Here is a 26203-nt window from a genome sequence, read left to right as displayed (position 1 = left end):
GTTCTAAACGCGGTGACGTAAAACACGTACGTCGGGACTATAAACGGGGCAGTGGCCAATAGCTTTCATCTCTTTATTTATTCTGAGCATGCGTGGCACTTTGTCCGTCGGATTTGTGTACACACGATCGGAATTTCCGACAACGGATTTTGTTGTCGGAAAATTTTATAGCCTGCTCTCAAACTTTGTGTGTCGGAAAATCCGATGGAAAATGTCCGATGGAGCCCACACACGGTCGGAATGTCCGACAACACACTGCGATCGGACATTTTCCATCGGAAAATCCGACCGGGGCATAACAGTTTTTTTGGTAGCATTTGAAGCAGTCACTGACAGTCAGGTGCTCTTTCTTCCTTTGAGTCTCACTAGTGTACCAGTAAATTTAGAGGCCAAAATGTCCAATCGAAGGTACACTAGTGAAGAGGCCTACACGTTTCTGAGCCTGACAGATGAGAGTGAAGAGGAACCCATCTGTCTGATTCTGGTTCAGAATATGAACCAGTAGACAGCAGCGGCATCCTGACAGATAGCTCTGACGACAGAGTAGTGGTCCCTGCCAAGGTCAGGCGTACCCGACCCTGTTCTTCTGCTGTTGTTGAGGTGTAAAAACCGCAGGGCTCTCATATGGAGCAGAGAGCCAGTACTAGTGCCGCTCATCCTTCTGGTGAACTGGCAAGCACCAGCGGGCCTAGCACATCCTGGTCATACATCCAGCACTGCAGTATCACGTGGTGACGTGGCGAGTCCCATAAGTGCAGTTCAAGCTGGTGCGGTTGCAAGCACAACTAGTGACCCGCAGCCACCAAGAAGAAGACAAACACAGGCCTGTCGAGCCCATAGTGCCCTTCCTGCTGCATTTGCCAATCCAAATTGGGAGCCCACCACTTCTGCAGTACCCGTACAGTACCTGACCGCGAGATTGTGTTTCCAGCGCGATACCATCACGCTGGTTCTCGGCGACAGGGTACTGTGCATGTCGCGCTGGCTCGTCATCGGGAAAGGATAACTTTTTTTTCCTTTCGCGATGAGTGACAGGCAGTGCTGACAGCTGTCTGGTATGAATCCTGAGGGCGGAACGCCATGCCAAATTTTAAATAAAAAACCGGCGTGGGTTCCCCCCGGGGGCATACCAGGCCCTTAGGTCTGGTATGGATTGTAACGGGAACCCCCTACGCCGAAAAATCGGCGTGGGGGTCCCCCCCAAAATCCATACCAGACCCTTATCCGAGCATGCAGCCCGGCCGGCCAGGAAAGGGGGTGGGGACGAGCGAGCGCCCCCCCTCCTGAGCCCTACCAGGCCGCATGCCCTCAACATGGGCGGTGAGTGCCTTGGGGGAGGGGGGTGCCCTGCGGCCCCCCCACCCCAAAGCACCTTGTCCCCATGTTGATGAGGACAAGGGCCTCTTCCCGACAACCCTGGCCGTTGGTTGTCGGGGTCTGCGGGCGGGGGGCTTATCGGAATCTGGGAGCCCCCCTTTAATAAGGGGGCCCCCAGATCCTGGCCCCCCACCCTATGTGAGTGAGTATGGGGTACATGGTACCCCTACCCATTCACCTAGGGAAAAAAGTGTCAATAAAAAAAAAACACAGTACACAGATTTTAAGAATAATTTATTAGGCAGCTCCGGGGTCTTCTTCCGACTTCGGGGGGGTCTCCTTACGACTTCTCCCAGTGTTCGGCCCCTTCTCCCGGTGTTCGGCCTCTTCTCCCGGGCCCTGTGAGCTGCGGAGCCATTTATATAGGCGGTGACCCCGCCCCCTTGTGATGTTATGGTCCCAGCATGCGCAGGGACTCTGGGTTCACGCCCCCTTATGACGCCAGAGTCCCTGCGCAAGCTGGGACCGTGACGTCACAAGGGGGCGGGGTCACCGCCTATATAAATGGCTCCACGGCTCACACACAGCATTCCAGCCGGAGAGAGCGTCGTGTCAACATCGGAAGAAGAGAAGAAAAGAAGAAGCGGCAAGACAGCAGCGACAAGACAGAGGCAGCAGACCGGGCCCCTCGCTGGCAAAAAAGCTGGAAGAAGATAGCGGAGGGGCCCGGGAGAAGAAGCGACGAGACAGCGGCGACAAGACAACGGCAGCAGACCGGGCCCTTTGCTGGCAGAGCGCAGGGTGCCCCCCTCCCCCAAGGCACTCACCCCCCATGTTGAGGGCATGCAGCCTGGTACGGTTCAGGAGGGGGGGGCGCTCACTCGTCCCCACCCCCTTTCCTGGCCGGCCGGGCTGCGTGCTCGGATAAGGGTCTGGTATGGATTTTGGGGGAACCCACGCCATTTTTTTATTTAAAATTTGGCGCGGCATTCCCCCCTCAGGATTCATACCAGACAGCTGTCAGCATTGCCTGTCACTCATCGCGAAAGGAAAAAAGTTTTCCTTTCCGATGAGTGAGCCATCTCGGCGCTGGCTCCCGCGACGGGGCTCGCAGGTGTCAAATCTCGCCGAAAAATGCGGCGAGATTGACACAATATCGCGGTCACCTACTGTACTTCCCCCCATTCACTGGCCAACCCTTAATTCAGGTGGAAACAGTTGATTTTACGTCACTTGATTTTTGTTCACTGTTTTTCACAGAAGATCTCTATAGATCTATTGTGGAACAAAGCAATTTGTATGCTGGTCAATTTATCGCCGCTAATCCCCAGTGGAGCCTTGCCAGAGATTGGAAACCTATTAGGGTTTCCGAATGTAAGACCTTCCTGGGCCTATCCCTCCTCATGGGCATAACTAAAAAAAGTGGGTTGCGGTCATATTGGTCTACTGACCCAATTCACCATATGCCCATGTTCTCTGCCTCCATGGCCAGGACACGATACGAGCAGATCTTGCGGTTCATGCATTTCAATGACAATCAACTCTCTTGTCCTCGGAGTGACCCTGGATATGATCGGCTCGACAAACTTCAGCCCCTCGTAAACCACTTTAGCCAGCAGTTTGCAGGCTAGTTTACTCCAGATCAAGTTGTCTGCGTTGATGAGTCCCCGATTAAGTTTTCTGGCCGCTTGTCTATCAAACGGTATCTTCCCAGTAAGCGAGCCAGATATGGGGTCAAGATGTATAAGCTCTGTGACAGGGCAACAGGCTATACATATAGTTTTATGGTTTACGAGGGAAGAGATAGTCACGTGGAGCCAGAGAACTGCCCAGACTACATAGGGAGCGCTGGTAAGATTATGTGGGACATGGTGTCACCCTTATCTGGAAAGGAGTACCACTTGTACGTGAACAATTACAGGAAGTCCCCAAGTTACAAACACAATAGGGACTGTAGGTTTGTTCGTAAGTCGAAGTTGTTCGTAAGTCGCAACACTGCATTTGTAAGTGTAACTTCCACCTGTGCATGGATGTGGGATGTTCCGGGCGCTTGTTATGTTATCTGGGGCTCTTCTGGCCATGCAGTACATGTAGAACTGCAGTATGGGATGTGTGCGGAGGTATCCAGGACCAGCGTGGAGCAGAAGTGGCCGGCATTTGAGGCCGTTCATAAGTAAGAGTCGTTCTTAACTCGGGTGTTCGTAACTTGGGGATTGCCTGTATTACACAAGCGTGCCACTTTTTAGTCACCTTTTTGTTTGTGGAATTGTAGCATGTGGCACTGTGCGATCTAATCACTGGGGCTTCCCCCAATGGCTTGTAGAGTACCGACTTAGACGGGGGGGAGAGAGCCTGTTTGAAATGTAATAATTTGTTAGCAGGGAAGTGGAGGGATTCACGGAATGTTTTCGTTCTGTCCTCCCTTTGGGTAGATACGACAGTCCAAATTCCTTCGGCGACTGGTGTTATGGAGAAACCCCTCTGTGTCCACGAATACAACATGGGAGGGGTGGACCTCAACGACCAGTTGTTGGCGCCGTACCTAATTGCCGTAAGACCAGACGCTGGTATAAAAAAGTGTCTGAATATTTATTCCATTTGGCTCTGTTTAATGCTTTTGTGCCATACAAGGCTTCAGGACGAACTGGATCCTTCCTAAAATTCCAGGAAGAGATTGTCACAGCCCCTCTGTTTCCAGATAGTGCTATGGCCCACCTTCCCAATGCAAATGCAGTGAGTCGCCTGCATAAGAGGCATTTTCCGTATGTCCTCCCTGGTACCCCTGCTCACAGAACACCCCAAAGAAGATGTCATGCCTTGCAGAAAACGCTGATTTAGGCGTGACACCCGCTTTTATTGTCCCTCTTGTCCTGACCAACCTGGTCTCTGCATTGGTGACTGTTTCAAACACTACCACACACTAGTGGAGTATCAGCATAGGGTACTGCACTACACAGTCCTAGGGCACGCTTACACAGTGTTTAGAAAGATGAGATTGACATCACATTTTGAGAGTCCCTAATCTGGAACGTTTACAGTTTATATAAAAGTGCAAAAAGACCCCCACAAAAACACAAAAAAAATAAAAAATAAAAAAGCCAAAAATAGTTGTGGTTTTATTTTTCTTCTCTCTCTATTGTTCTCTCTCTTATGTTCGCTCTCTATTGTTTGATCTCTATTGTTCTATATCTATTGTTCTCGCTCTATTTTTACTGTATTTTAGAACTGTAATGTTTTATTTTTACTATGTTTTATTGGGGGAGGAGCGATTTCCTCCTAACATTAGGGGAAGGTTGCCTCCATGCTTCAGCATATATTTTTTAGCCACAGATTGCGTTAAAAATTGTTTTATTTTTACTATGTTTTATTGTATTTGCTTTGCAGGTATGGTATGTCTTACTGTTATACTGTAATGTTAATTTGTTTTATTGTTAACCATCATTTGCTGAGCAGGTATGCCATTCAACCGCAGCACTGATTTATTCATCTTGACAGCAACAGCGTTTGCTCTCACGATACGTAAATCAGTGACTCCAGCGCTGTAGGAGGTGATTTCACCACCACAATTAAAAAAGAATGGTGCACATATGCCCATCATTAGAAGTGGGTGGATGAAGGGCTAATGGTGGGCATACCCACCGATCAATCTCTTTTTTTCGTTCAGCCCACAGGCTGCATGAAAAAAAAGAACATTACAATATATGCCCAACAAGGACCAGCAATGTACTGGTATGTTGCTGGAATTTGAGTGGTTATACCAGAATGATGCCTGCAGGTTTAGGTATCATCTTGGTATCATACTTTTCAGTCAGCTTTCATGTAAAAGCAATCCTAGCGGCTAATTAGCCTCTAGACTAGAACCTGAGAATGCAGCCGGTGGTTCTGCCAGCTGACCATAGAGCTGATCGGAGACCAGAATGGCTCCAATCATCTCTATGGCCTAAGAAACCAGAAGCTACTAGCATTTCATGACTTAGGTTTCGCCGGATATAAACAGCAGCATTGGGAAATTGGGAAAGCATTTTATCACACCAATCTTGGTGTGGTCAGATGGTCAGATGCTTTGAGGGCTGAGGAGAGATCTGGGGTCTATTAGAGTACCTGTTGCTATCATAGGGCATAGTTACATTCCCTGAGACAACAATAAAAATGATTAAAAAAATGAAAGGAACAGTTTAAAAATAAAATAAAAAAGCAAAATTAAATGATTAAATAAAAAAAAAAAAAAGCACCCCTGTGCCCCTGTGCAGTAATTTTAGCAGTAGACCTCCTCTGTAAATCTAAAGTGGTAACCTGTAAAGGAGTTTAAAGGCTTTTAAAAATGTATATAGTTTGTCGCCGCTGCATGTTTGTGCACAATTTTAAAGCATGTCGTGTTTGGTATCCATATACTCGGCATAAGATCATCATTTTTTATTTCATCAAACATTTGGGCAATATAGTGTGTTTTAGTGCATTAAAATTAAGAAAAAGTGTTTTTTTTCCACAAAAATTGCGTTTGAAAAATCGACAAGCAAATACTGTGTGAAAAAAAAAATTTAATCTGTAGGGCCTTTGCTTTTAAAAAAAACATATATAATGTTTGGGGGTTCAAAGTAATATAAAATATTTTTTCATGTAAACAAAAATTGTCAGAAAGGGCTTTGTCTTCGAGTGGTTAGAAGTGTGGGTGATGTGTGACATAAGCTTGTAATGTTGTGCATAAAATGCCAGGACAGTTCAAATCCCCCCAAATGACCCCTTTTGGAGAGTAGACACCCCAAGCTATTTGCTGACAGGCATGTTGAGTCCATGGAGTATTTTATATTTTGCCACGAGTTTCGGGTAAATGACAAACTTATTTTTTTTTTTTTTTGAACAAAGTTGTCACTAAATGATATATTGCTCAAACATTCCATGGGCATATGTGGAATTACACCCCAAAATACATTCTGCTGCTTCTCCTGAGAACGGGGATACCACATGTGTGAGACTTTTTGGAGCCTAGCCGTGTATGGGACCCCGAAAACCAATCACTGCCTTCAGGCTTTCTAAGGGCGTAAAATGGTGATTTCACTTCTGCACAGAGAGGTAAGCTGAGAATTGCTACCTCAGTAAAACAGTAAAAAACATAGCTACCTGTGATTATCCTTATAAACAGTGTCTCTCAAAGTGAAGTCCTCTGTTAAAGTGATTGTAAAGTCTTGTTTTAAAAAAAAATAACAAACATGTTATACTTACCTCCTCTGTGCAGTTGGTTTTGCACAGGGCACCCCAGATCCTCCTCTTCTCGGGTCCCTCTTCACTTCTCTTGGCCCCCCTTCATATCGAGTGCCCCCTCAGCTAGCAGCTCTCTATGGGAGCACCCAAGCCAAGTCAGAGCTCTGTGTATCCATTCAGACATGGAGCCCCAACCTGGCCCCTGCCCCCTCTCTCCCCTGATTGGCTGACTGACTTTGATTGACAGCCGTGGGAGCCAATGGCACCGCTGCTGTGTCTCAGCCAATCAGGAGTATCCTGATGGCTTAGACCAGTGATGGCGAACCTTGGCACCCCAGATGTTTTGGAACTACATTTCCCATGATGCTCATGCACTATGTAGTGTAGTTGAGCATCATGGGAAATGTAGTTCCAAAACATCTGGGGTGCCAAGGTTCGCCATCACTGGCTTAGACACTCGTGGGCATCGCTGGAGAGAAATTGGGTTCAGGTAAGTAATTTGGGGTTGCTGGTGGGCTGCTATACACAAAGCGTTTTTTTATCTTAATGCATAGAATGCAATAAGATAAAAAATCTTCTGCCTTTACAAACCCTTTAACACAAGTGACCAGCTGGAGAGATCCAAAGCCTAAGGAAAAACAACCACCCCTCTGGAACTGCAGTATTCTGGTAGCAATCAGGAAAGATCTCCCCACAGTATTTGGGTCTTTCAGAGAAACTGCGATCTATTAGGCTCCAGCTTAGCTGTCAGTACAAATAGTAATCTCATTAAAGTTTATTCACATATTATCACAATATTGTAAGCCGTGTTAAGACCCAGAAGACTTATTCAAATACTACACTAAATGAGAAAAAAAGCTTTTGAGGGAAATAATGAAATTGTTTACCCTGTCCGTTTCCACCCATGGTAAAAGGTGAAGTCACCATCATTTCAGTGAGAAGCCATGTGAGAATAGTGAGCAGCCCACATCTTACAAGATGATCATCATCATCTCATGAGTTTTGGGCAACTAGGCATTCTCCAAAATGTAATTGGCAGCATGATGATGCCACACCATGCAGTACAAAAGCTGAGGAAAAAGTATATTCACTAACTTTTTCCCCTGTAGTTTTTTTTCTAAATTTAGTGCTCTCGAAAGGGGGACTCTCTCTTCAAATAAACTGACTTGCTTGGATTGTGAGGTCCACTTTTATCACCAAATGTTGTGTTCCTACAGGTTCCAGCAATGAAAATCCACACATAGAATTCTTTACTTTTATTTGCATTTGAAAGAAAATGTTTGACAGATTGAACAGTCTCAATCTGTCGGTTTGACAGTAGATGGATAGGATTGTAAGGTGTATGCAAGGTGTATGCCTAAACTCATTTATGGGTAATTTATGAATGCAGTTGCATTCATAATCATTTGCAGTTACTATGCTACCTTTTGTGGCTGCCACTTCCTGTTTTGAAAATGCCTGCGACCAGTCTGTGAAAATCTCCCCATTTTTGCTAAAAGTGTTACAACCTAGATTACTGTGGAAATTAACACTTTGATCTGTTATATAATTAAAAAGTGTTTTGGACTAAATGCGAAAAGTAAGCAAATGTGACAAAACAAGCAAAGCGATGTGACAAGTTTATTACATGCAATGAGATATTATGATAAATCTGCCATTATGATAAATTCTATTTCTACAATATATTAGCTAACTATGGCACATTACCGCATACAACAACTGTGACTTGATAAATGTCCCCAATTGTATGTTAAAAATGATAAGTAAACCTTTCAAACTCAATACAATTTCTTCTGGAATTCCATGTCCTACAAAATAATTGCTTTCAATTTATCAATAACAACGGAAGAGATTTTTTTTTTCAAAGATTCTATTAAAAACTCTACTGTAATTGTTTTCAGGCAGAATATCCACATAATGGTTACACAGGGACTGCACATAAAATATGAAATGCTTGTCCTTGAAGTCTGAAAGCACTGCTTGACGTGTACACATTCATAAAGTCCTGAGGTGAAACTATTAAAATAGGTGTGGACATATCTGTGGTGTAATAAAATTAAGAAAAATAAAGTCACTGCGCAGTAAAAAACCGTATACCCTTCCTATCCTAAGCAGCTGGACACATGTAGACTCATGGATTGATTCATATCAATCCAACTCAAAAAAATATATAAGCCACAATTGTGCAGTGCTAGAAGTGAAACTACCTAAACCAAAATTTCAAATTACAAATTACAAAAATGTATCCCAAACATTAAGCATGATAGCAAAAAAAATGAATACGGTAAAAATAAAGGGAAACGGGGATATGAAAATCCACACAGAACTCTTTAGAGTGACTTGCAACAATAAGACGGCAACCATATAATGGGGCAAATTGACTCCTTACAATACAGATCCCAATAGGCACACTGCAGTAGGAGGAGTGGAGAGATGATCTTTATTAAACTGCCCAGGAAAGTTCTTTGGTTTGGCTCCAAGGGAGATAGACAGAGAGCACCTCTGTCTGGATATTCATCTGCCAGTGGGAGACCATACCAGCTCTAAGCCTGAGACTGGGAGTGAGGACCAAGAGATCCAAGCCTGAGACTGGGAGTCAGGACGCCTGGGTGCCGCAGGGAGACTGGAGCTTCCACTCGCCCTCTGCTTCTCACCGCTCATTACCAGGTACTTTCAGGGAGAGGCTGAGGGTGCCCTCTTATACAGTGAGAGGTGACCCCAGCATCCTGGGGACTGGTGAGATGGCTATTCACTCATTGCTGATATTGCTAGCAGGGTCTGAGCCACTGAGAGCAGGACATCAAGTGTAATCCATACAGCACCCATATTACACTCTATAACTCACTTATTCCAAACCAAGACTGCACCTATACCAACCCTATACTGCATTATACCGAACCTTTATTGCATCTGAACCACATCTATCTTGCACCTGTACCAAGACTCTATCCAGCACCTATACTGTACTTATACTGCATGCAGGTTAACTGGGACTGTCGTTAAATACACCAATGCTCTTAAAGGGCCCACGATGATGGCCAGCAGAGGAACATCTCAAAGAACTGCCCCTCCCATAATAATTATTTTGCAAGCTCCCTTTGTTCCCCTGTCCCATCCGCTACCATCCTCTTTTTCTTTTGAAAATTGCATACCCAGTCAGTTTAGGATTAGCAGCAGTGCCATAAATGTGCTCTGGCAGTATAGTTCCAGCACCCTGTAGAATAATCTTTACTACTGCTGCACTTGAGGTGACCTTGGTTCTGTTTATGCTGATCTGGATGCCAAATTCATCTTTTGCCTAGTCCCTACTGTTAATCACTTTGTTTGCTAAATTGTGTTATTACCATTGTTAATCCATTTTATGCTTGCCTAGTTACCAACCATATTAACATAGTAACAATATATTAAGTTTGCCTTTACTGCCTGTTTTTTTGATGTAGCACTACTATTGGGTAATAAGTACTACTTTGAATACTACTAGTGAATTCCTGTGATATTGTATGTTTGTACACTCAGCCTAGAGTGTCAGAGGGGTTTAGGTCCTTGAAAAGGTCCAGGCAAAGAACAGGGGACCTATCCTATCAAGCTGGCTCCTATGGTGGTATCGCCACATATATTATCAAATGTAAAGATTGTGGTTTAAAATTTAGATATACTTTATGGTGAGTATGACACAGACTGATATGCACAGGTGCCATAGATATTTCCAAAGGAATACATTACTGAATAGTCATAAAAGAATAAGAAATACATATAATCTTCTGTTTGCCTTCTAGACACCCATTGCTCTGCTTTGGTGTGTTGTTCAGCTAGTCTTTTGTTATTTAGGGCAATATTGTGCATAAACTTTTTAAAACTGGCTGATAATAGCAAACAGTCGGGCAGCATTTGCTATCCACTTCTCAAGCAAGTTTAAGAGCATGAGCTCTATGTCAGGGCAGCAATCATGGCACTGTATGTGTTTTTAAATGTAATATATACTTTACACTCAAGGTAAATAATACTTACTTGAGATGGCAGAAAAGGTTTCCAGCACTGCTTCCGCCTACACAGTTGAGAGCTAATTTAGGCCTTTCAACTACCTGGAAAAAAATAAGTGAAAGCATGGGTTGCTTGATTTGTGCTGCCACAATACACAGTATATTGATAATTACTTCATACAGTCACAGATGATTACTAGGTACAAGCATTCAAAAATATACAGAAACATATGGAGAAATTGTTCCCAAAAGATTACCTTAAAGAGATTTGCCATTTCTTCATTGTGTAGCATATCCTCAGTAATAACATAGTTAGCACCAAGTGACTGCAGTTTTTTTATTGTTTCACTCAAGTCAGACCTTCAAAAATACAAAGATGTAAAAATAAGTAAGTTAACATCCAGTAAACCTGGCCTGCAGACTTTCAGTGGTAGCAACATAGTGATCACAGTGGTTGGTCATAGAAGGGGCAGAGGGTCCACACTTTAACCACTTGTTCCTATACTTTCTGCCTTCCCTGTAGAGACAAGTGAAGCTTTGAAAATGTGATCAGTTGTGGTTCAGCCAAACTTTTAAAATTGTACAAAAACAAAGACATTCTGAAATTCCAAAGCAAAACTCCAATTGAAATCAAACCAGCCTCTAAAAAGTGTGTATGACAAAGCATTACATGATGCAAACTATGCAGAATATTTGGGGTAAATCTTTTTTTTAAACAAAAAGCTTTTATTATTGTTTGAAAATAACATTAGTACAATCATATTAACATTTGTACATAAGTTTCATATAACAGTGAATAATTGACTTCAATAATAGAGTATTTACTAGTAAGGCCACCAAGGTGGTTTCGTATCTGACCTATTGTTATATTGATAAATTATTTGGAAATACTCTAGCTTTGTATAGAAAAAATCTGTTATTTATTTTAAAAGGGAGAATAAATTTGTGGACCCCTGAGAGGTGTCCTTAGATATAGATATAGTAATAGAAATGAGGAGTAAAGAAGAGGAAAGAAAATTAAATAAAAATAAAATAAAATTAATATATTATAGGAAAAATATTGGTCTATGTATAAAAGGTTTATCTTTATATGAAAGTGGTATATGAATCAGAATATTTAAAAGTAATCCACGGTTGCCATATTTTATTAAAATGTTCTATATTCCCTTGTGTTGTTGCTCTGATCTCTTCCATTCCTTTAAGGAGATGTATTTCTTCCAGCCATTCCTTAATTGTAGGGGCGGTGGTGCTTCTCCAGTGTCTTGGTTATCACTGTTTTAGCTGATGTGATTAAGAATCTGGTCAAAGAGTTTTTGTATTTTCTCAGAGTGCAATTGGTGATACTTATGAGGCAGCAAGCATCGTCTAGATGAATTGTCGTTTTTGTGATATGTTTTATGATCTTTATTACTTGATTCCAAAAGGGTTTTATCAGGCCACACTCCCACTAGATATGATATAGAGTACCCTCTTCTTGGTTGCAGCGCCAACAATGTCCAGGCACTGCAACCACTGAAACTGAAACCATTTGTGTATTTTATTTGGTGTTATGTACCAATTTGTCAAAATTTTAAATGATGTTTCTTGCAATCTTACACTGATTGCACATTTGTGTGCGAACACACATGCTTGTAACGATTGGTCTTTTGTAAAGGATTTATTTAAAGTGGAGTTCCACCCAAAAGTGGAACTTCCACTCATCAGATTCCTCCCCCCCTCCAGTGACACAGTTGGCACCTTTCAGGGGGGAGGGGGGTACAGATACCTGTATATTACAGGTATCTGTACCCACTTCCGGCATAGATAGCCGCAGAATCTGCGGTTATTTACGCCACTTCCTGCTCCCTCCCCGCTGCCTGCTGGAAAACACACGGGTCCCAGAGGCAGCAGGGACCATCTGTATTGCGCTGCGCGACTCGCGCATGTGCAGTAGGGAACCGGGAAGTGAAGCCGCACGGCTTCATTTCCTGATTCCCTTACCGAAGATGGAGGCGGCAGCACCCGAGGACGGAGAGACGATTCGGCCTCGGGTGCCGACATCGCGGGCGCCCAGGACAGGTAAGTGTCTATGTTTTAAAAGTCAGCAGTTACAGTATTTGTAGCTGCTGACTTTTAAAAAAAAAATTTTCGGCGGCGCTCCGCTTTAAAGTTGATTCCCAGAAAGTTTTGTGTCTATTCGGTTCCTGTGCATCGCTGGACTGCAACCATGTGTATGTTAAGGAAACACTCTTAGTGGTTGTAGTAGCTGAAAGACAAATAGTTTCGAAGGGTGTTAATGGTCTAAGGGAATTTTTTTGTTTTTGAGTGTTCATAATGAATTCATGTATTTGTTGATATTCTCTGGGTTGTAGAGGTGTTTGTCCTATTTCTTTTTGTAATTCTGATAGAGATTTGATTTTGGTTTTCTGTAAACAGTGTGCCACTAAAAGTGGTGTGTTTCTGTTGTAAAGCGATTGGATAGAACCATTCATTCCCGGTGAGAAATCAGGGTTTGTTGTCAGAGGTGTTAATTGTTCCAGTGATGAGGTAAGGAAATGCCTCTGATTGATTGTTTGTAAGTTTTTTAAAGTGGCCCCAATGAGAGGATGTTGTTTTAATTGTTTTGGGCATAGGTTCCAGGGTATCCATGGTGTATATGATGTTGGAATAGGTTCCATATTGTTCTCCAATCCTACCCAATCTTTATTCTCTTTGTGGCATGTCCAATCTATGATTCTAGTTAGGTGTGCGGCTAGATAATAATTTTTAAAATTAGGAAAACCCATGCCTCCCTTTTGTTAATTCATAGTTAGTAGGTTTAAACTAATTCTGGTTTTTTTGGCGGCCCAAAGGAATTTTCCTAGCATAGTGTGTAAGGATTTAAAGAAGCTTGAAGGTAGTAATATGGGTATTGTTTGGAAAAAAGTATAGTATTCTGGGTAAGACTGTCATTTTAATTATGGCTGCCCTACCTGTAGCACTAGCATCCCAGGTGAAGGGTTCTAGATAACCTGGGATCATAGGCGTGCGCACAGGGTGTGCCGGGTGTGCCCAGGCACACCCTAATACCCCCATGCGCATTAGTGTTATCGTTCTGTGTAGCAACAGGAACATGGGAAAGTTCTCCCTCCTACTGGCTCTGCCATAAGAGAAGTGTTTATCCTTTTCTCTTTCACTGTGCCAGCAGGGAGAGCGATGTGCCGGGGTCATATATATGTAGATACATACACATGCATGTGTGTTTGAGCTTAAGGGTGCACACCCTAATGCATTAGGCTGCGCACACCTATGCCTGGGATCATGTAAATAGTTTATAAACCTCAATCTGTTATACTATGAGGGTTCTGGCAGTGGAAAGTTTATTTGAGAGTTCAGTTTATTCTACTGCAAACATTTAAATATTCTTGGCTTTACTGAGAAATGTACTGGGACTTCTTTACAGCATTTTCCTTAAAAGAAGGATTTTTTTTTTTTTTTACAGTTCAGAAGAACAGTGATGAGATCACTTCTCTTCCCTCCTCCATATATAAATGCAATCATGGATATGACTGAATGTGAGTACATACAGTATATATATTAGATTTGTTTAAGAAACATTGTACCATCACATACTTACCAACAATTTAAAACTGTTTCAGGCAAGTTTTCTTCTACAATGGCTTGCTGTGTGTCCAGCAAGCCATTTTAGGAGAAGCATGTACTTTAATTAGGGGTGGGGCATTCATTTAAAAAGGGCATGCTTATCCAAGAAGCATATTGTTATCCAAATTTATTTGTAACAGGTATATACTGTATATAGCACTTACGATATACTGGAAGATTTATCATCATAAGAACAGAAACACATCCACGAAGGTATTGTGATTAGTATAATAATTAGCTGCTAGAGTACAGTCTTTTTAACCGGTTCCTACCTGGCATATAGTAAAATGATGCCAGTGGGAACCTCTCATCCCTCCAGGTGGACACCATATGACGTCCGCTCGTTTTCACCACTTTTGAGCGATGAGCGTCGATCGGGAAAGAGGAATGTCCCTTGAGACACAGCCCACCCCTGATCAGGGTATAGAGCCAATGAAAATGGCTCTTTACCATGTGACCGGCTGTGTCCAATCATAGGCGGTCACATTTAATCTCCCTGTGCACGCCCCCAGGAGCGCGCATCGTCGTGATCGGGGATGAGGCGTGTCCCTCGGACACAGCCCAGCCCCAATCAGGGTAAAGAGCCAATGAAATTGGCTCTTCACCACCTGACTAGCTGTGTTCAATCACAGCCGGTCACAGAATGTAAACAAGCCTGTTATCCTGTAACTAGCTGTTATCGGGTTCTCTTTCTCAGTGAGGAGGAGACTGTAGTAACAGCAAGTTACAGTGAACACCAAAACACAGATTGCCAGTAATAAAGAGTACCTGTCACTAGCCCATCAGAGTACCTATCGCCAGGCCATCAGAGTACCTGAGCACCTGTCACCAGCTCATCAGAGTACCTGAATACCTGTCGCCAGCCCATCAGAGTCCCTGAGTACTTATCTGCAGCGCATCAGAGTACCCAAGTACCTGTCTCCAGCCCAGAGTAACCGAGGACCTATCTGCAGCCCATCAGAGTACCTAAGTACCTATCTCCAGCCCATCCGAGTACCCGCGTACCTATCTCCAGCCCATCCGAATACTCATGTTCCTATCTGCAGCCCATCAGAGTATCTGAGTACCTCTCTGCAGCCCATCAGAGTACCTGAGCACCTATCTGCAGCCCATGCCTCAAAAAATATACGTTGGGGTGTTTGCTTTCCAAAATGGGGTAATTTTGTGGGTAATTCCTTTGTCCTGGTGCTCCAGGGCCTTCAAAAATATGATGGGTCATCAGGAAATTATATGTGTAATTTAAGCTCCTAGAACACCTGGGCTGTGAAAAAGTCTCACACATGTGGTATCGCCATACTCAGGAGGCGTAGCAGAATGTGTTTTGGAGTGTAATTGCAAGTATGCATATGCTGTGTGTGAGAAATAACTTGTTATTATGACAATTTTGTGTAAAAAAAAAAAAAAAAAAAGAATTTCTTAATTTTCCCAATAATCGTGGGAAAAAATTACAACTTCAAAAAATTCATCATGCCTCTCACTAAATACATTGGACTGTCTACTTTCCAAAAAGGGGTCATTTGGTGGTGGTGGGGTATTTATACTGTCCTGACATTTCAGGGCCTCAAGAAATGAGGTAGGGTGTCAGTACATCAGGTGTGATCAATTTTTAATGATTGCCATCATAGTTTGTAGACTCTATAACTTTCACATAGGCTAAATATTATCCACTAACTTGGGTTATTTTTACCAAAGATATTTAGCAGTATACATTTTGACCAAAATTTATAAACAAAAATTACTTATTTGAAAAATGTTATAATAGAAACTAAAAAAAAGTGTTGTTTTTCAAAATGTTCGCTCTATTTTCACTTATATCGCAAAAAATAAAAACTCCAATGGTGATTAAATACCACCAAAAAAAAGTTCTATTTCTGTGTAAAAATTATAAAAATTTTGTTTGGGTACAATGTAGCATGACTGAGTAATTGTCATTCAAAGTGTGAGAGCACTGAAAGTTGAAAATTGGTCTGAGCAGGAAGGGGGTGAATGTATTGAAGTGGTTAAAGGGCGGCAACCCAACAGATCTTACAGAGAATACACATGTAGGGGGTGTCTCACAATATAACCCGCAAATCTCACCAAGTTGACCAGAACAATGTACACAGGCTTTCCAGCTTCAGTTAGGGAGAAAAGTTGCCTGTAATGTCTGGGATTTTTCCACCCCCCCCCTCCTCCTTCCTGTTTTCACTAACTTAGTGAGTATAATATGAGCTGACACACACAGCTCTGGATTCAGTGACTCTATTGTGCTTCTAATGGCTGGAAGAGGAAAACCAATCAGGAGCAGAGTTACAACAACATTGGAAGAGGTTGTACAGACCGGAGGAAAAAGTTCAGTCAGCCATGAGGGAGTGAAGAGAGCAGACCTGAGGGAGAGGTACTGGCTCTTAGATGATTTCCCCTCGCGATTCAGGCCTCCACCGCGAGTTGGGACATCCTGCCTGGGAGAGGGGGACCCCAGGTGAATATCAAGGTGCATTTCCACACAGTGGTGCATCGTCAAAGCGTGAGGGGACTGGTCGTCCGCCATTATACAGAGCAAAGACACAGTATACAGAGTAAAGATAGAGGGACAGAGATTCTGGATGGAGTCTAACAGCCAGCTGAGGATCCACAGTGGTGAGAGGGCACCTGCCTATCCAAGTAGTGACTACAGTATTGCTGAGTGAGTTTCTTTCCTACAGACTGTTGCTGAGACCTGTAGTTCCAGGGCTGAGGATCTGCTGCACCTGAGCATCTTACAACCAGATTTTTGGGGCCTTGCTTTTCTTTCCCCATGCTGTAAGGTCAGCACTGTATTATTCACACATAAAAGGAATTACAAGTTGGAATAGTTCTTCAGCTAAGGAATCCATAGCATCCTATTCTACAGTTACTACTTTTTCTCTGTTTCTCTTGGATTACAAATAATTACACAACTCAACACTGCAGTATAATATCTGGCTAGCTGAAGACAAACTGAAAATTGAGAAATATTCATCACTTTATTCCTTTACAAAGCTTTACTGCTCAACATTGAATTACAACCTAGGGGGAGCCCTTGAGTACAGGTTAAATATTGCATTGTATTATTGAATGTGAGAAACATTATATTGCAATTTGGTGTGTGTATTGAGGCTTCAGTGGAAAGGTGTATAATATAGGTCTTGGAGAATATTGAACACTTGTCCCATTGTACACCTGTCTACATATACTCCCTACAGTGATTATTGAATCCACAGTTTTCATATCTATACTTATTGTTATCAACTGTCATTTATTGTTTGTGTTTAATCACATTGTTCATTCTGTAAAATATTCACTCTAGTAAACTTTCTGAGTGGTTCTTTGATATCGTGTGTGAGTCTCTATTTACTACCACAGCTGGTGAAGTGATGGAACCCAGGGCTTTGGTAAATATACTTCATGGTTTATCATTACTGTGTTTTCTCTCTATTGCTGGGTCCCCCACTAATATTACCAAGCAGGTGTGCCAAAGAGGTTGAGACCATTCTTGGGGTTGAGAGGCAGCGTGCAGAACCAAACATACATTAAGCGGCTCCCTAGGGGGTAGCGCTACCCACATTTTGCATCAAATACTCTAGACGCAGCAGTTGACACTGACCATTCTACTGAGTACTGAAACTTCTGCAGTGTACAGAGGTCAGTAGTAGGTAGGGAAGTCTGCAGAGGTCAGTAGTAGGTAGGGAAGTTTGCAGAGGTCAGTAGTGGGCAGGGCAGTGCACAGAGGTTGGTAGAATGTAGGGCAGTGCACAGAGATCAGTAGAATGTAGGGCAGTGTACAGAGGTCAGTGGTGGTGGTGTGTAGGAAAGTGTACAGAGGTCAGTAGTATGAAGGCCAGTGTACAGAGGTCAGTGGTGGTGGTGTGTAGGAAAGTGTACAGAGGTCAGTAGTATGAAGGCCAGTGTACAGAGGTCAGTAGTAGGTAGGGCGATGTATAGAGGTCAGTAAGATGTAGAGCAGTGTACAGAGGTCTGTATATAGGGGTCAGTAAAATGTAGGGCAGTGTACAGAGGTCAGTAGTATGTAGGATAGTGTATAGGGGTCAGTAATATGTAGGGCAGTGTACAGAGGTCAGTAGTATGTAGGGCTGTGTACAGGGGGTCGGTAAAATGTAGGGTCAGTGAGGCAAAGGACAGGAGGTCAGCAGGGCAGAGAACAGGGGGCAGTGGGATACAGGGCAGGGAGTCAGCAGGGCAGAGGACTGGGAGTCAGAGGGGCAGAGAACAGGGGGTCAGTGGGGCAGAGGACAGGGGGTCAGCAGGGCAGTGAACAGGAGTCATTAGGACAGTGGACAAGGCAGAGTACAAGAGACAAAAGTGCAAATTAGGGGGCAAGAGGGCACAGTACAGAGGGGAAAAGAGGGCACAGTATGGGGGGATCAGGGAGGCACAATGCTGGGGTCAGGGGGCACAGTACAGGGGGGCAGGAGGGCACGCTATGGGGAGCAGGAAGGCACAGTATTAAGGGAAGGCAGGAGAGCACAGTACAGGGGAACAGGAAGGCACAGTGCAGTGGGGCAGTAGGGCATAGTATAAGATGGCAGGGGGGCACGGGGGAAGTAGGTACAGCACAGGGGGCATAGGAGGGCACAGTATGGGTGAGATAGGAGGGGACAATATGAGGAGGGGCAGGGGCTTACAGTCAGGAAGACTATGCTAAAGGTTCTCACTGCTGACTTTATTAGTGGCCTTTACAGTGAGGCCAGAACTTTAAGCCTGTGCCTACTCAGCAGGTTCTGCTAGTGTGTTACTTGCCTGGCCACACTGTGTTTGAACTGCTTTCTGAAATTCAATCTCAGAATGTTTATTGGACTCGGATTCTGTCTTCCAACTGCCTTGACCATTTTACTATCCAACCAAACCCCTGCTTTTAATTCAGTACAACAGATTGTTTGCCTTCTAGTTGGCTGTCACCACCGAATAATTGTGCAAATTGCAACCTTGAGTGTTAGCCCAGAGACAGCCATACCTAATGCTCTAGGGTTGCACTTCAGAAGTAGTTCTCATCCACAGGTTACCCACTGGGTCTACAAATCATAACCTGGCAGTCTACCTGATTTTTGGGGGACCAATTAATTGGTCAGGTTAGGAAACTGGCCCCAATGACCATCCCCCCCCCCCCGATAAGAGAAAACATAAATGCCTGTGGGACTTTATATGAGGGGCAACACACTCAATTGCAAAATCAACAAGGTAAATATTTATTGGTAAATACAATTTCAACAGATCAACAGTAACATACTGCCATACTGTCGAGCAGATTGGTCAATATATACATGTAATTCCGTAGCCAGGTACAGTGTTACAAAGATCAAGCAATAATAAGTATGAACTTGCATCTATATAACCGACGCGTTTCGTGACATGACATCACTTCCTTAGGGGTTGATGCACACACAATTGTAAATCTGAAAGACATCATATGCTTATGACCTAATGGTGGTCGCTTGGAAATGTCTGAACGGTGAACTGTGGGTGTGGGATTCGAAGGGCCCACATTGCAAATAGGACAAGATGGAACAGCTGGCATGGAGAACAATCCAACAAGTCATCCACCGGGATGGCATAGTGAGATATGCATACAAGGAGTGAAGAATAATGTAGTAGAACCCCGTGAAGAGTGTGCGCGCTCCATCTTGTCCTGTTTGCACTGCTGGGCCCTTCGAAACCCACACCCACAGTTCCTGGGTCAGACATTTCCAAGCGACCACCAACGCGTCGGTGTTACATAGATGCAAGTTCACACCTATTGTTGATTGATCTTTGTAACACTGTACCTGGCTACTGAATTATATATTGAGCAAGCTCCTTGACTATATGGCATTATGTTACTGTTGATCTGTTGAAATCGTATTTACCAATAACTCTTTACCTTGTTGATTTTACAGTTGAGTGTGTTGCGTCTCATAAAGTCCCACGGGCAATTTATATTTTCTTGTGTATACTGAATAGGGATGGAGGCGCCTCACTGGGCACATCCAACCATATTTTGTTAGATACCTGATAACATGACAACAGCAACCGGGGTGCCCAATCCACTCTCCATAAAGATACTTGCATCTGTTAGGCCCCGTTCACACCAGTGCGGTGCAGTTTTTCGTGTTACTTTTTACATGCGTTTTAAGATTTGCTGCCATTAAACTTTATTAGAAAGTGCCTTTTCATGAAAGCACATCAAAGTCCTGCATGTCACATCTATGATGTGCTTTCATAAAACATGTGTTCTCATAGAGTTTAATGGCAGTGTATCTAAATCCACAAGTAAGATGCTCCTAGAAATGATGGAAAAACTGCATTGCACTAATATGTTCCCATTCTTACAGTATGTTTGAGCATAAACAAAACAGCATGCTAACTGAAATGGCACATTCTATTTATGTTCTCATTAATTAGTGTGCAATGTGCCTGGGAAAAAAAACATAACAACCTTTATAAATGAGCATCATCCTCCAAACACTAGAGAGCCCAGAGCACCATAAATGGTAAAATTGGCTTTGCCGGTAGAGTAGCACTTATCTGTTTGATGTCATTATGTCATTATTCTGTTTGTTTGTTTTGTTTTTTGAAAAATGCACTCTAAAAAAAACAAAAAACTATGGAGGTGAACACTTATTTCTGTGACATTTGCTTGGCACAAAAGCTACCTGCTGGAGAGGAAGATTTAATTCTGGAAGCTGAGTGGCTGCATTAAAATCTACAATACAAAGGTATCCTGTACATTTTGATAAGCTGCATGGGTATCAGCCTTAGGTTATTCATACAGTGCTCTTCTGCATTGCCTTGCCATACTGTATACTTTAATATTGACATAACTCAACACCCCTTAACACGAGCACTGACCTTCTAATAGTTTTGTCAATAAATCAATTACATGTAAGGTATCAGACGTACTTGCCAGAAAAATGTTTCCAGATATTGTCAGAATAGTCATTTTGTCAGTTGTACACAAGAGGGCAGCATTTGACAGTGAGAATCGGCTTTCCTTTTATAAATCCATGCTCATCTATAGTATGACTCTTGTTTAGAGATGAACAGCCTTTTCACAATCCACTCTGACATCTACTTGTCCTTATCTGTAATGATATCCATTGGTTGCCAAATTGATTTGCATGAACAGTGTTCTATGCGCCTTTAAAGTAAACCTCTCATCTTATCAAGCAGATTAATTTAACAACATGAATAAAATACAGGGACCTAGAGGTCCCACTCCCAATGTGTACCTTCAGGCAATTTCAGAAGTGCCTCAAGAGCTTTGAAACCCAGAGTGCTCTGTGAAAAGTGACGACTTTCCCAGATAAGTCAAGCACCCTGCCTCCCCCCATCACTGCATTCTGCAGCTCAGTATTAGACAGAGAGGGCATTGATGATAACAATAGTGAAAAGCAGGAGGCCAGAACAATTCTTGTTCATGTCAGGAGGTTCAGTTTGCAAGATTTTCACCAAGCAGCAAGTTTTAAATGTTTATCCAAACCCGTTGATGTCAATAGGAAACAAATCTTTAAAACTTATTCTAAATATTTTTTATGGCTTTTGGCTGAGGGTTTGTGAAACAAATGGCACAGGGGAGCTGGGGGGACTAGTACCAATATAAAAAAAAAAAAAAAAAAAATTAAAATACTGTTTTGCAGGGAGCAGTGATTTTAGTAATGTTTAAAGAGAAACATTAAAAATGCTCACATTCTTTAAAACGCATGCATGGTGGTGCCTTAAACCTACCTGTAAGATGTGTACAATGTACATACGTGTTGGGGGGTCCAATATCATTTAAAAAACAGCATTTTTTTTCTTTCTAAAATATCACTTTCTATAGCAAGAATGATGAAAATAATAATAATAATAATGATAATCACCCATAAACGCATACAAGAACCCTTACCCTTGATGAAGGTCTGGTTTGGATTTTAAGGGGGTACCCCACACAAACAATAAAACAAAAAACAGATATGCAGCTCCCCCCCCCCCCCCCCCCCAAAAAAAAGAACACACTAGATCCTTATTCAAGCATAAAGCCTGGCTTGCCAGGAAAGGATGCGGGGATGAACACTGACCTGCCGACATGACCACTGTCTGATCCCAGGTTGACAGCTGAATTGTAAACAAAGGGGCAAAGATCGTGGCTGATGTTATTCACTGCCCCTGCATCAGCCACCCCAGGGATGGTGATTGATGTCAGCCATTATCCCTGGCTCTCAGCTGGAAATCCTTGGCTGAGCGCATGTAGGCAGGTGCAGTCTACTTTCTCCACTGTAGGTGGCACTCGTCTGCAGTGGCATTGCATTTGGAGAGGAAGTCAAGAGGAACATGGTTCCTCTATGGTTTCCTGGGTCACTGGGGAAGCTATCCAATTGAATGCTGCCAACCCATGTGACTCTAGCAGCCATCCTGGGTCAGGCAGAGCCTATTTAGGGCCCTGGCTCCCAGGCTTGCATTTGCAAGTTAGTAGAGTAGGGACAGGTACCCCGCCTGTTAGGGACAGAACTAGTGGCAGGGAAAGGTTCCAGGCGAGGAGGGAAAGCATAGGGATCACAACTTCTCTGGACATCTTCCTGCTTGGGCGCGAGATGGAGAGTGTGTGGGCAGGTTGAAATGCATGCAGTTTGTCCAGCAGCCAGCCCAGTCTGGGGAAGGGGTTAAACATGTTCGGTTCTGTTCCCGGGCTTTTGGTGGGCCCACCTGTGATATAAAGTAAGGGACCGCTAAGACCAGAGAGGGAGCCGGGAGTCAGAGTGGGGTACATAGAGCTGAAGCTATGGAGACCCACCTGTGAGTGCTAGGATGGAGCTGAAGATACTGGAGCTATGGACAGCATTCAAGTCATGGACAATGCCTACATGGACTCTCACCTCACAGAGGTATCCTTGGGCCACTATGCTATTTTAATCAGATTTAGGAACAGGATGTTATTGATGTTGTATTGCCACAATGCCTTTCTACAGTAAAGTTATATGAACTGTTCTAAGCCTGATCTGAAGTTATTCAAAGGAAAGCATGTTGGTTCTGGTGTTTTCCAAAGAACCCGGGTCTGTAATTGCACCATGGGGTATGAAGCAACACTACTGCAAGAGGGTTAACTCGGCAGAAGAAAAGGAGTGTAGTTTCTAAGGGTAACCAAGTGAAGGAACAAGCTACAGCAACTAGTCGTTAAGCATGATACCTGGAAGGTGGGGAGTCAGAGCACCAACACCCTCCTAGCAGTCCATCTCCTATGGTAATTGGGAGCAGACTTGCATTATGGAGATCTATGGTCTGGTCATGTGGGACAGGAAGGACAGAATTAAGTGAGAGCATAAGGTTCACGCTATGTGCTCAGCGGGACCCCATTCTGTTATTGTGAGTGAGGTAACAGAGATACGCTGGACTGCTGGAGTGGGCGCAGACTCAGTGCCTCCCTCCTAATGCATTATACAAGCACAGTTTGTAGTGACATGGGACAAGTCGCTATTCAGAGGAACTCTGCACTTTATTACTGCGCACAGTGAAGGCTCATCTCTAGGTTAGGGAACTGCCTTAACCACTTGCTTACTGGGCACTTAAACCCCCCTCCTGTCCAGACCAATTTTCAGCTTTCAGTGCTCTCACATTTTGAATGACAATTACTCAGTCATGCAACACTCTACCCAAATGATTTTTTTGTCCTTTTTTCCATACAAATAGAGCTTTCTTTTGGTGGTATTTGATCACCTCTGGGTTTTTTATTTTTTGCGCTATAAATGAAAAAAGACCAAAAATTAAAAAAAAAAAAACGAATTTTTCTTAATTTCTGTGATAAAATTTTGCAAATTGTTGATTTTTCTTCATAAATTTTGGCCACAATTTATACTGCTACATATCTTTGGTAAAAATAACCCAACATTAGTGGAAATTATTTGGTCTGTTTGAAAGTTTTAGAGTCTACAAGCTATGGTGCAAATCATAAAAAATGTATCACATCTGATTTACTGGTGGCCTATCTCATTTCTTGAGACCCTAACAAGCCAGGAAAGTACAAATGCCCCCCAAATGACCCCTTTTTGGAAAGTAGACATTACAAGGTATTTAGTAAGAGGCATGGTGAGTTATTTAAAGTTGTAATTTTTTCCCACAATTCTTTGCAATATTAAGATTTTTATTTTTTTATTTTTATTTTTTCACAAAATTGTCATTGTAATAGCTTATTTCTCTCACATGGCATGTGCATACCATAAATGACACCCCAAAACACATTCTGCTACTCCTCCTGAGTATTACGATACCACATGTGTGGGATTTTTTCACTGCCTGGCCACATACAGAGGCCCAACATGCAGGGGAGCACCATCAGGTGTTCTAGGAGCAAAAATTACACATCTCATTTCTCAACCACCTATTACACTTTTGAAGGCCCTGGAGCACCAGGACAATGGAAACACCCACAAAATGACCCCATTTTGGAAAGCTAACACCCCAACGTATAATCTATGAGGCCTAATGAGTCTTTTGAACGGTTCATTTTTTTCCAGAAGTTTTTGGAAAATGTGGAAAAAAATGAAAACGCATTTTTTTTTTACACAAAGTTGTATGTTTATAAGATATTTCCAACACATAGCATTTAGATAGCAAAAATGACACCCAAAAATACATTCTGCTACTCCTCCTGAGTATTACAATACCACATGTGTGGGACTTTTTCACTGCCTGGCCACATACAGAGGCCCAACATGCAGAGGAGCACCATCAGGTGTTCTAGGAGCAAAAATTACACATCTCATTTCTCAACCACCTATTACACTTTTGAAGGCCCTGGAGCATCAGGACAATAGAAACACCCACAAAATGACCCCATTTTGGAAAGCTTACACCCCAATGTATAATCCATGAGGCATAATGAGACTTTTGAATGGTTCATTTTTTTCCAGAAGTTTTTGGAAAATGTGGAAAAAAATGAAAACGCATTTTTTTTTACACAAAGTTGTACGTTTATAAGATATTTCCAACACATAGCATTTAGATAGCAAAAATGACACCCCAAAATACATTCTGCTACTCCTCCTGAGTATTACAATACCACATGTGTGGAACTTTTTCACTGCCTGGCCACATACAGAGGCCCAACATGCAGGGGAGCACCATCAGGTGTTCTAGGAGCAAAAATTACACATCTCATTTCTCAACCACCTATTACACTTTTGAAGGCCCTGGAGCATCAGGACAATAGAAACACCCACAAAATGACCCCATTTTGGAAAGCTAACACCCCAACGTATAATCCATGAGGCATAATGAGACTTTTGAATGGTTCATTTTTTTCCAGAAGTTTTTGGAAAATGTGTAAAAAAATGAAAACGCATTTTTTTTTACACAAAGTTGTACGTTTATAAGATATTTCCAACACATAGCATTTAGATAGCAAAAATGACACCCCAAAATACATTCTGCTACTCCTCCTGAGTATTACAATACCACATGTGTGGAACTTTTTCACTGCTTGGCCACATACAGAGGCCCAACATGCAGGGGAGCACCATCAGGTGTTCTAGGAGCAAAAATTACACATCTCATTTCTCAACCACCTATTACACTTCTGAAGGCCCTGGAGCACCAGGACAATAGAAACACCCACAAAATGACCCCATTTTGGAAAGCTAACACCCCAACGTATAATCTATGAGGCATAGTGAGACTTTTGAATGGTTCATTTTTTTCCAGAAGTTTTTGGAAAATGTGGAATAAAATGAAAACGCATTTTTTTTTACACAAAGTTGTCAGTTTATAAGATATTTCCAACACATAGCATTTAGATAGCAAACATGAAACCCCAAAATACATTCTGCTACTCCTCCTGAGTATGGCGATACCACATGTGTCAGACTTCTACACAGCCTGACCACATACAGAGATCCAACATGCAAGGAACACCGTCAGGTGTTCCAGGAACACATAGCATGCACATACCAAGAATTACACCCCAAAATACATTATGCTGAGCAAAGTGTAAACAAAAGATTACCTGTGGTTGTAGTAGCGCAGTTGTACACAGGAGGATAGCACTGGTCCAGGCAGCAGGCAGGGACTTGGTCAGCAACGGCAAACACAATTGTCCAGGCAGCAGGCAGGGATACTGTCCA

General features: G+C 42.9%; 1 protein-coding gene across 2 annotated transcripts in view; it reads right to left on the bottom strand.

Moving 5' to 3' along the window:
- The window catches only part of LOC141140271 (enoyl-[acyl-carrier-protein] reductase, mitochondrial-like), a 163700-nt gene that overhangs the window by 12080 nt on the left and 125417 nt on the right, over window positions 1–26203 (bottom strand). For both annotated transcript variants that reach the window (XM_073627253.1, XM_073627254.1), the window contains 2 exons: window positions 10754–10856; window positions 10525–10598 (listed from right to left, as the gene is read on the bottom strand). In XM_073627253.1, the coding sequence (XP_073483354.1) occupies window positions 10525–10598; window positions 10754–10856 (177 nt within the window). The remainder of the gene's footprint in view (window positions 1–10524; window positions 10599–10753; window positions 10857–26203) is intronic.

This window comes from Aquarana catesbeiana, linkage group LG04 (assembly GCF_042186555.1).
Source record: "Aquarana catesbeiana isolate 2022-GZ linkage group LG04, ASM4218655v1, whole genome shotgun sequence".
NCBI classification, from domain to species: domain Eukaryota; kingdom Metazoa; phylum Chordata; class Amphibia; order Anura; family Ranidae; genus Aquarana; species Aquarana catesbeiana.
Note: the sequence above shows the minus strand (reverse complement) of the source record. Positions and strands in the feature narration are given on the sequence as shown.